Source organism: Ammodytes marinus (assembly GCF_949987685.1).
Source record: "Ammodytes marinus genome assembly, chromosome: 13".
NCBI classification, from domain to species: domain Eukaryota; kingdom Metazoa; phylum Chordata; class Actinopteri; order Uranoscopiformes; family Ammodytidae; genus Ammodytes; species Ammodytes marinus.
Window position 1 is genome coordinate 20,845,275 of NC_137217.1, and position 12,035 is coordinate 20,857,309.

At 37.9% G+C, this 12,035-nt stretch overlaps 1 protein-coding gene across 1 annotated transcript; it reads left to right on the forward strand.

The window, feature by feature from the left end:
* Positions 1–910: 910 nt before the first annotated feature.
* Positions 911–11,687, forward strand: cyth2 (cytohesin 2). The gene is made up of 12 exons (XM_080039894.1): positions 911–1,054; positions 3,215–3,365; positions 4,056–4,122; positions 4,211–4,329; positions 4,410–4,490; positions 4,790–4,902; positions 5,348–5,496; positions 5,591–5,702; positions 6,370–6,446; positions 6,540–6,611; positions 7,189–7,343; positions 9,117–11,687. The coding sequence occupies exons 1-12, from the start codon at positions 988–990 to the stop codon at positions 9,202–9,204; spliced, it is 1,251 nt and encodes a 416-aa protein (XP_079896020.1). The 5' UTR covers positions 911–987; the 3' UTR covers positions 9,205–11,687.
* Positions 11,688–12,035: the final 348 nt, after the last annotated feature.

The following is a 12,035-nucleotide window of genomic DNA, read 5'->3' on the forward strand; positions in this document are numbered from 1 at the left end:
TTGTGCCACGCACACAAGATTTTACCACACACTGCATACAAGCATTACGGCATATCCAATTAAAGGTGGAGTTGGCAGTCCTGGAGACTGCTTGTCACAATCAATGTTGTGGAAACCAAGTTCCTGATATGAGACTCTATCTGTACAGCTGACCACTCACAGTGTCTTCTAACAGGAGCCAAAACTGAACTATTGTATGTGACATGAGGCCACAAGTTAATTGTATTATTGATATTAACTAACATTAAGAAGAAACATTTTATAATGAAAATAAAATGTTGGTCAGTCACATAAAGTATCACACATCCTTCCTCAGCAGACAGAGTTGCCCAGATGATTCGATGACGACAGAGTAAAATCCATCTGCTGATAAAGACAATCTAATCTGCAAACAGAAAATTACAAATGTATACTGGATGGACTCTGCAATGAGATGAAAGGTTTGCAATCCCTAGGTCTCTGCATGTCCCACTATAATTTTGCATCCATGATTTGTAATAATGGACCTTAGTTTAAAATGACTGTTTTTACATTTAAAAAAGTCTAATTTTTTAAAAGATAACGAAACGTCTACATCTTTATTAAGAGAGGTGTGTAGCTGCCTGGAAAGATTCAGACAGGAACATTTTACTATTAACAGATATGTAAAGGTACATACCATAGATATAATAACCATACCCCTCTACCTCAAAGTAGCTTGAGAAAGGTTTGTGAACAGCATGGTGAATATAAAATAGAAACAAGCTATCACTGTGTAACCCTATCCTTATACATCTGTACATACTGCCATTTTACTTTAGATTACTAAATATTAAGAATTATATTTTGAAAAACAACTGACCGGAAGTAGACTCTTCGCATTCTGACACCTCTTCCTGTGTCGCCACCTTCTTTGTCTCCGGCCCAACATTTCGACACCAGGGGTTGTCTTTTTCCCTTTAATTTTGAGGATATATTGAGTATATATCCCGTATTTTCTGATATTGAATGACAGTCGACTCTGAAATATTTATGCCTAAAAGTAAAGCGCCAAAAATGGATGACCTGGACTACAGTAAGTGCGCTGTCTATACGCTATTTGCATTCCCTGTCGCTAGCTAGCTGGGGCTAACTCCGTTTATTTACTCAGGTGTGACACAGTGATCATTCCGCTGAAAATCTACATGGAAATCGTTGCCCACGTACCCTTTATCATCTTTCCGAATAATGTGGGTTGACATATTAACCACAGGTTGCTTTTAATAGGCCAACAAGGTGCATTAGCTTAGCCTGACGCCAACTAAATATTGATTTTTTTCAGTGTGTGCTTGGAGCTGACGTTTCAACCAATGTCGGTGGGTATTTAACATCCTGAACAACCTCAAACCTTCACAAGGGGCTTGTTAAAAGTACTCATTGCTGATCAAACTAATGTTATCTGCACTCTGGTTGCTGAAGTGTGAATTAATCCGGACTGTGGGCGTGGTTGGTGGTGTTTTTTTTTAGAGCAGCTGTTTGTTTTGCAGAGTAAACACATTGGTCCGGGAGCCTTTGGGTGCCTCTGATTGCAAGCTGCTAGTTTGAGCTTTTGTTTCGGGTATTTTATTTAAAAATATATTAACATATACGAAAATGTGATTATAGCACTCAGTCGCCAGTTTATAGGCACAATGTAAAACCCCGCCCTAATAATGATTGTAATTTATTGTTTATACTTTTTTTGAGTTGTATTGTTGTTGCCCTTATGTTTTCTAAAAGTGAAGTCTTCTCTCACTGACACGAAACTCCTCAACCTAATACAGTATTCAACACCACCACACACAACAGTCTCCAAATTCATTAAAATCTCTCTAAAACAGTAACTAAAAATTAATTTTTTAACTTTATTTGTATAGCACATTTCGTTCAAATATGCTGCTCAAAGTGTTTAGTAGAATATATTACAAAAAATAACACTGTAACAATTTAAATAAAATAGCAAGTGAGGGAAAAACAAACAGAAGCCAAAGTGGTTTGATCACAATGATAGATCATCAATTATACACAATTTGTGGCCAAATTAAAAAGAGAGTCTTTCATTTCTTGATGGTCTAATTAATTATGATCACATTGAAGACAGTGAAAAGTGTCAGACTGCCTTGGTTTAAGCTGTCTCTTTTTTTTTTTTTTTTTTTTTTCATGTCCGAACATGTTTACATGCCAACATAATATGATATGTTGACCAAACAGGTGGAGACAATGTGGGTCAAATACATTGAAATTATTGTGTAACTTGACTTATGATTGAGTGATTGCCGAAATTCTTGAGGTGTCTGTTTAATATGATGTTGATAGATATATCACCTATCCCTCAATTTTAATGTCATGTTAAGCGTCATCCCTCAATTCTGTGTTGACAAAATTGATTATGTCAAGGATTTATTCCAATGGAAATAAAATAAATGGTCCTTATGCCAATGCCAACATCAACTCAATAAACTCCTGTTTTTCCTGCATAGCACTGTGTTGAGTTAACAGGTTGGGAAACCTCTGGTACTGCCCAAGAGAATGGAGCAGCAACAAAAACGCTGTTCAGACTCATTATGACATTACCTAACTGTGAACACACTTTCTTTATTCAATTCAATTCAAGCCTTCATATAGGGACCACTTCCTCAGTAGTGGGTAGTTCCAATGAAACCGATTACAGTGAGCAACCATAGACTGTATATGAAAGAGTGAGCAACACAAAGAAAATCCATTCAGGTTTATTATATTGTGGTGGTAGCTGAAATCACCGACGGGATATCTAATCTCTCAGCAAGAAAATATGTTATTTATTTGGTTATCCAGGCCTTACACTAAATTGGAACTGGCTATTTAGAACTAAACCTCAGATGTTACTCAATTGATTTGTGGGAGGAATGTTTTAGAGGAGCTTTAAATTAAATCTCACAGTCTGACTGTTTTACAGAAGCCTTGTTTGAAGCCCTGTTAGTGTTGATGTGTCGGTTGAGAGTGAAACAACAAAGCATTTGTCTTTTGCAAAAGAGAAAAACATCTTTACATAGGCAAATATATTATTGATAGAAGGAACAAGTCACAACCAGTTGGAGTTATAATGCAATTCACAACATAAACTTATTTGATTAGCCTTTATGTTACTAATGATGAGGTTGCATTGGCTTGGCATGGTTACCATTAGTTTTATATGCAGCAGCAGTAGTGAGGTCATTCTTCCTCTCTTCCCTTCCAGTCCCAGTAGACCTAAGCCCAGAGGAGCGCTCTGAGCTGGAGGACATCCGCAGGAGGAAAGGCGTCCTGCTGCAGGAGATCCAAAGGCTCAGAGAGGAGTTAAGAGAGGCAATAATGGAGGTGGAGGGCCTGGAGACCAGCACAGAGGGCAGGTACGGAGGAGTAACACACGTTGCTACTACTACACTCTAAACAATATTGGAGTAGTTGGCTTTTCTTGCACAGAGAAAATTAAGACAGTTGGCTTTGTCAACGTTACCATTTGCTTAACTGTGATGATGTGCTTTCCTATGCATTGTGATCCACATGTTTCTGGTTCAGAACTTGTCGTCTTCCTACTGAACATTATGAAACCAACACACTGCCCTCACTGCTGTTTGGTCAATTCACCATATTCAGCAGCAGTTTTACGGTCTTGTTTTCACATTTGATTTCACTGAGAGTTTACAGTAGTCCCACTTTTTCACCCATGTTCCTCCTTTTAATGCTTCATATTACTGTAGAATCAGATCACTGTTGTAGTTTTTTAGTTGACATTATAGTTTTTTTTAGAACAATCACTTAGGGTCTAGTAATGTAGATCTTGCTGTATTAACAGTTTATTTTTAACAATTTATCTCTCAGTGATATTATTTTAGCTTTTCACAGTAAAACAAATTTAAATGAATCCACTAATTTAAAGTATTTTTTTAAATGTATATTGTTTAATAAAATGGTTTATAGCAATTTTGATGAAGGTTTTTTCCTCTGAATTTTAAAGCCTGACCTTATTTATAAGGAGATCTGAATCAATTGATGCGAAAGCCATTGTTTCTAACATTTGACATGTCTGCTCTCTGCAGTAAAACTTTACAGAAAAGTAGGCATGTGGCAATGGGAAGGAAGAAATTCAATATGGACCCGAAAAAGGTAAAACTCTTTGATACTTGAACTTGTCTACTCATTCTTCTCTCAGTCTTAGTTGTGTGGTGGTGACCCACTGTCCCCCTCTATGCAGGGCATTGTGTTTCTGGTGGAGAACGAGCTGCTCAGACACACTCAAGAAGACGTCGCTCAGTTCCTCTACAAAGGAGAAGGCCTCAATAAGACTGCTATAGGAGATTACCTTGGAGAAAGGTGCTGGGCTTCCAAATATCTTCTGTTCTTTTTCTGCTTTTCTATCAGCCGTATGTAACTGTGGTGGTTCTGTTCTACAGGGACGACTTTAACCTCAAAGTTCTTCAGGCTTTTGTCGACCTCCATGAGTTCACTGATCTCAACCTGGTCCAGGCCCTCAGGTAACCTAGCGTTTGTTTGGCGTGTTTCTTTGTTTGGAACCAAGGATGAAATCTCAGATCTCTTGATAGTGTCCTGGCATTCTGCTGATAGTGTCCTGGCATTCTGCTGATAGTGTCCTGGCATTCTGCTGATAGTGTCCTGGCATTCCTGTGTAAACAAACCTTCTCAACAATGGAAAGTCCCACTCTCATTGTCAGATCAGGTTGGGGAGGGAGCTAGGAAAATAATGCAAGAGAGCAATAGTGACTGGCAATAGTTCTCTCTTAGTTTGACCTTTACCCCGACCTATTTTCTGCAGACAATTCCTGTGGAGTTTCCGTTTGCCCGGTGAAGCCCAGAAGATTGACAGAATGATGGAGGCCTTTGCTCAGAGATACTGCCACTGCAACCAAGGCGTCTTCCAGAGCACTGGTAAACATAAACAAATTCACAATTAAGCTGCATTTCATGTAGGGTAAGCGATGTGTACTTAATGTATGAATAGTGACTTATGTGTGCGGTTGGGAGCTGTTCCCTTGAAATTTAATTTCATATAATGAATCACAGGAAGGGGCAGGTACAGTCGGTATGCACTCACACAAAGAAAAAGCCCCTTTATTAAATATTTCCTCAGTCGGCCAATTTGCCAACATTGCTTTTTGGTAAAACCCTTATGTGTTTTTAGTTAAATAATTTGAAAATGTAATATATCTGCACCCTTCTCACACTTTTTGTTTTCAGAAAGTGTATAGTGGTAGAAAGTAGAATATTAAAATCATTGTCTAAACCAATTGTTTTTGTTTGTTATTTCTGATACTAAGGTCAATTATAAATCATATATTAATTTGTATATTTATTTGTCTCTCCTTTTTCCCAGACACATGCTACGTGCTGTCATTTGCCATCATTATGCTGAACACAAGCCTCCATAACCCAAATGTGAGGGACAAACCTGGATTGGACCGTTTCATCTCGATGAACCGAGGCATCAACGAGGGGGGGGACCTGCCTGAGGATCTGCTCAGAGTACGATGAGCTTTGTTTTCCTTGTGACAATTAAAATGAACCGGATCAATGTGCTTTCAGTGAGCCTATCTCACAATCTTATCTCTTATCCCAGAATCTCTACGAAAGCATAAAAAATGAGCCATTCAAAATCCCTGAGGACGACGGCAACGACCTGACACACACCTTCTTCAACCCGGACAGAGAGGGCTGGCTTCTTAAGCTTGGTGAGATGAGTCCAGCGAGGCCTCTCTGCTTTGTTTTGAACTACTTCTGCCCTACATGTTGGCTTTAACACTGATCTTATACAAATAAACAAATGCAGTATGTCAATGTTATAGATGTCAAGAGGATACATTTCCATTGAGAAGAGAAAGTGATATGATATAAATGCTTTGTGCCATTATGAAGCTGCCTTCCTGTCTCTGACGGTTGCTGGCTCTTTGCCTCTACCTGAATTGTCAGCTCACAGTTTGAACAAGAGACTCACCATCTTGCGTGTCAGCAGTCTAAAAATCTGATTGTTTTCTTTTGCATGGCGGGGCCTGTGATCTCTGTGTCACTAATATAATCTTTGTGTCTTTCTCTTCGTCCCCCCTGTCTGTCTGTCTGTCTGTCTGTCTTTCTCTATGTGTCTTATTTCTTCTAAATCCTCTGGTCCCTTTTTGTCTCTGCTTCTTCCCTGCGATTTCCACCCTCTACTGCCGCTGCTTGTTTTCTCAGGAGGTATGTACTGCAAGTTGTTGTAGTTACAAAGTCATAGAACGAAGACAAATTAGTCACGTAGTTACCTGTGGGCATGTAGTGATTTTAGAATATTATTCCCTTAGCTTTGATCCCCAAAACAAATCTTTTCCCTCTCCCCTCACTTATCATTGTGTTCTTGTGTTTCAGGGGGACGAGTTAAAACCTGGAAACGGCGATGGTTCATTCTCACAGATAACTGCCTTTATTACTTTGAATACACCACAGTAAGTCTTTTTGTTCACATTGTCTCTCCTTGTAGATTAATCTGGTCCATTAAAACTCTAATCTGCTGTGTTTTTTGTTTTTTCCATTGACAGGATAAAGAGCCACGAGGTATCATTCCCTTGGAAAACCTTAGCATCCGTGAGGTAGAAGACCCAAGGAAACCTGTAAGTTTGCATATTTGCTTAGCAGTTAAAGGTACAGTGTGAAGGGATTTTGCATTTTTCATAAAAGGTATGGTAGAAATGAAATATAATATTCATAAGTATGTTTTAATATATAATGGCATTTAAATAAATGTATTACCTTAGAATGTGCAGAGGCCGCCATGTGGCACTGCCATGTTTTTACAGAAGCACAGAATGGACAAACTTAAAGGCCTTACGCGTTTTTCTATATAGTGTCTGTCCACTTGTAATGCACCTATTGGAAGATGAAGAAAAAGTATTATGGAATAAATAACTAAATCCATTTTCATTCATCACTTAGTATTGTGGAACAACATGAGTAGGTGGTGGGTGATGCCATTATTTGTAAGCTTCTTGTCCTAGTAAGCCACTGTTGTTTCCATAAATTCTCAGAACAGGAGGGGCAGACACAGAGCGTTGCCATTTAGATTTTTCACCACTAGATGACGCCAAAATTCACCTTTAAGGCTAATCTACTTATAATGTCTGAATTTTTTACAATTTAAGTGTGTATTGTGACTGTTTATCCAATTGTTTTTGCCGTTCTACCAAACAGAACTGCTTTGAGCTGTACATCCCCAATAACCGTGGTCAGCTGATTAAGGCGTGTAAGACGGAGGCTGATGGCAGAGTAGTGGAAGGAAACCACAATGTGTATCGCATATCCGCCCCCACACCTGAGGAGAAGGACGAATGGATCCACAGCATCAAGTATGTAAATGGCTACTAGGAAAGTAACCCGTAAAATGTGTCTTGACTGTAGATGTTAAGCTTTATTATGCCCTGCCTTCGGTGACCTAACTGTTTTGTTCTGTTTTCTTTTTCAAATGTACAGTCCCCTCCATAAGTATCAGAACAGTGAGGCCAATTCCTTTATTTTTGCTGTAGACTGGAAACATTTGGGTTTGACACCAAAATATGAATATGAGACAATAGATCAACATTTAAGCTTTCATTTCCAGGTATTTACATCTGGATCTGATACACAACTGAGAAGATAGCATTTTTTGTAAAGGAACACCACATTTTTAGGTGAGCAAAAGTATTGGAACAGATAGACTTAAAGTAAATTAAAGTGAATGAGACTTAATATTTTGTTGCAAATCCTTCGCTTGCAATAACTGCATCAAGCCTGTGACCCATTGACATAACAAAACTTTTGCATTCTTCTTTTGTGATGCTTTTCCAGGCCTTTACCGCAGCCTCATTCAGTTGCTGTTTGTTTTGGGGGGTTACACCCTTCGGTCTCCTCTTTAGCAGGTAACATGCATGCTCTATAGGGTTTAAGTCTGGAGATTGACTTGGCCAGTCTAAAGCTTTCCATTTCTTGCCCCTGATGAACTCCTTTGTTGTTTTTGCAGTTTTTTAGGGTCATTACCTTGCTGCATGATGAAGGATCTTCCAATCAGTTTGGTTGCATCTTTCTTTAAATTGGCAGACAGAATGTTTCTGTAGACTTCTAAGTTCATTTTGCTGCTGCCATCATGTGTTACTGTGTTGTTGTCAAGATGTCAACCTTTACCAAAGTGATGGAAAGGCTAAAGTTTGGAGAAAGAAAGGATCTGCTCATGACCCCAAGCATACAAGCTCATCACTGTGAAACACGGTGGAGGCAATGTCATGGCTTGGGCTTGCATGGCTTCTTCTCGGATGGGCTCATTAATCTTCACTGATGATGTAACTCATGATGGCAACAGCTAAATTAACTCAGAAGTTTACACAAACATTTTGTCTGCCAATTTAAAGAAAGATGCAACCAAACTGATTGGAAGATCCTTCATAATGCAGCAAGATAATGACCCAAAACACAACAAAGGAGTTAATCAGGGTCAAGAAATGGAAGATTTTAGACTGGTCAAGTCAGTCTCCAGACTATAGAGCAAGCATTTTACCTGCTAAAGAGGAGACTGAAGAGAGTAAACCAACAGCAACTGAATGAGGCTGCGGTAAAGGCCTGGAAAAGCATCACAAAAGAAGAATGCAAAAGTTTTGTTATGTCAATGGGTCACAGGCTTGATGCAGTTATTGCAAGCGAAGGATTTGCAACAAAATATTAAGTCTTATTCACTTTAATTTACTTTAAGTCTATCTGTTCCAATACTTTTGCTCACCTAAAAATGTGGTGTTCCTTTACAAAAAATGCTATCTTCTCAGTTGTGTATCAGATCCAGATGTGAATACCTGGAAATTTAAGCTGAAATGTTGATCTATTGTCTCATATTCATATTTTGGTGTCAAACCCAAATGTTTCAAGTCTACAGCAAAAATAAAGGAATTGGCCTTACTGTTCCAATACTTATGGAGGGGACTATATGTGCTTTATCCTAAAGTAGAAAATAAAGTATATATTAAAAAAAATTATGTAAATGGCCAAACACTTTGCAGGGCCCAATTTTATTTCCTTAATGGGTGATACATTTCCCTTTCTTTTAATTCATATTTTCATAATCCGAGGTTCATTTTGTTTCTTTGTCAACGAAACAGATCTGCTGTCAGTGTTGACCCCTTCTACGAAATGCTTGCTGCAAGGAAGAAACGTATATCACTGAAGAAGAAGGAAGAACAACCGTAAATGAATCCATTCATTCTCTCCGTCTGTCTTCCTCTGTCCTTCTCATCTTGCCATTAACACTGGACACGTTTTCATCCCTGCTCTTCACCACCTGTTCATACGTTTTTGTGTCCCCTGTCTGCACAATGCATTGTCTCTCTGTTACGAGGACTCCTTGCTATCCTTTTTATGTCCTTGACCATATTTACACTAATGTTTTTGATTACCGAACCTAATTTTTTTCTGATTTGATCAGCCACATGCAGCCGACTTCTCAAAACTGCTCGGTGAATGTGACAAATTGGAAAAGGCAGGGAAAATGGAAGATTTCAAAATTCTTTTGATTGTTGTGATTTCACTCGTCTTAACTTTTTAGAATCTGAGAATGCTAGTTTGGACTGAATAGTTCTAAACCTGCATCTCCCTGACGTCTATCAATCTACATCAGTGTGAATATGGTCTTATTCCTGGTAGCAGGCAGCTTCAGTTTCCATTCACATCTATTGATCATTTCTGAAAGAGAATTTGCCTTTTTTTGATTGTGCACATCCAAGACAAAATGTGAATTCACTATTCGAACACTAATAAGACTTAATATTATTTTCAATAAGTATTGATCAGAGAGGGAGGAGGAATCACTTTTTTCAGATGATTGAGATCTGCTCATTTCTTCCTATAGTACCCCTCAAGGCTTTGATAGACATCAATACTGTCTACACTACATCATGTAACCATTATGTGAGGGAAATGTCACTGTTCATATTGACACAAGATTTATATCACCAAGTTAATGTCGGATCTTGATTCCAAAATGTCGCTTTATATGCAGAGTGAATGGACACAATTACAAACAACTACTTTCTTCCAGATATCTGCCTGTTTCAGCTCACTGAGACAATAGATATGTTCTTGTTTCTTAATATCCTTTTATAACACTAAACTGAGCATTGATCATCATGTCCTCTCAGATGTAATGTTATAGCATGCCGCAAATCATTTCTTGCTCAACGAACACTACAAGACGAACAACGACATCTCTCTCACAACAAATAACTCGACATTAAAGTGTTCGAGCCTGGTCTGTCCGCTATAGTGAGTTTCAAAAAAATCACAAAGGCAGCTCATTACGATGTATAATTTTTTGTAAATAGATTTTAGCATATTTGTTTACGATTCACATAGATGATTTTATTTATTTTTATCTTTTGTTAAACTCAGATTTTTTTGTATGAGCTACTGTAGAACTGCATGTTGATACACTGAGGCGTAGGTAGTAGGTACTGATGCATCACTGATCATGCTAGTGCACTGATTTGAAAAGTGTTAGTGTTCCCTGTTGAATTTGAAAATGCATTTAATATGGAAGTGGATTTATGCATAAAGTAAATTGTCTTAATTTTAGTTTGTTTTGAATATAAAAAGATATTTAGTTGATGTTAAGCAGTCTGATGTATTTCTCGACCACCCTGTTGGTTTTTGAGTAATCAGACTCGGTTAAAAGCACAAGCAGTAATTGGTCTCTAAGTCTGTTTAACTAACGTCCAGTTTTTGGTTCATTGGCTGCCCAGTTGTCACTTGGAAGTGTGCAGAAGATGTGAGCTAAGATTGACATTTCCATCGTATCACAGTGATAAAGTAATGAAGAGACCACAAAACAAGGAACACTAACAAAACTTTGATTCATTCTATAATAGTAAAATAATTCAGATGTAATGAATCAGTAACACATTTAGATTTGTGTCCAGTGATAGATTTGCTTGACAACCAATCCATAATCGTATTTCTAGTAGTTTACTGGATTGGTATTTTTAGATGATAGTAAAAAAAAATTGTCTACTGCACTTTATCAATTTTAGCATTTTGGAGAAAAATGCTGTTACTTAGACAGTCTCAAACGCTCTGTAGGACCCTCTACGGGTGATCCCACACACTGCAATATGCTGACGAATGAACCATGTTGAAATACTGAATACCGCCACCTTCTGGTCAGTGCCAGCTAAAGCAGCAGCAGTTTCTGATCAAAGTGCACTGTATTTGTTCACCAGATAAAGATTATGTTGGTTGAAGTTGAATGTGTTCTTCTCTCCGTGATCAGAACATATTTCATAGACACAGCAAGTCATAAAATCCAGATCTAGTATTGCCTTTTACGCTCATCCTTTATCAACCTGACGAAGCCCTGACTTACTTTCTCCATTAGTGCTTCTATACATTACATGGACTGTCTGTAGGCCCTCAACTTCTGGGTATTCTTGATGTGCAAAGTTGCCAAAAAAATAACTGTCGAAACAACAAATGTTTCCAGTATAACGAAAGAATGAACACTGACATGATCAGACTGAATATGGGCCTCTGTTTTTCTGATTCATGTGACCCCAGAGTCACCTTTTTCAGAAAATGTTTATTTTGTATTTATTTATTTTTATTTACTGTGATGTGAAGATGGATAGGTCACCTTTAAATGTAGCAAAAGGAAAACCACGATACTTTGGTGCCAGTAAACTACTGTGTAAAAATAAAAAGGTAAAAGGAAATTATGGACTGTATGTGTTTTTATTTCATGTTTTTTTTTGTTTTGTATTGTAGCTGTTCATTCAAGTTAAATGTATTTATATAGCTACATTAAATTGGGTCACACATTTACCTCAAAGGACTTAAATCTGTACAACATTTGACATCCTTTATTACCCCCCCCCCCCCCCCTCCTAAAAAAACTCTTAAACATTGAATAAAGATTATTGATGATTGAAACGTTCGCAAAACTCCCTCAGGTTGAATTGTTGTATCTGGTGATCCCTTAACTTTTCATATAGTGATATTTTCCAGTCAGAAAAAAAAAGTTTGCTAAATTG

Excerpts from the sequence above, each read along its gene's own strand:
- cyth2 (XM_080039894.1), top strand. The coding sequence starts at position 988 with ATGACAGTCGACTCTGAAATATTTATGCCTAAAAGTAAAGCGCCAAAA. Across the intron at positions 4,903-5,347 it reads AGGCGTCTTCCAGAGCACTG|ACACATGCTACGTGCTGTCA; the intron begins GTAAACATAAAC and ends CCTTTTTCCCAG. Across the intron at positions 5,703-6,369 it reads GGGCTGGCTTCTTAAGCTTG|GGGGACGAGTTAAAACCTGG; the intron begins GTGAGATGAGTC and ends CTTGTGTTTCAG.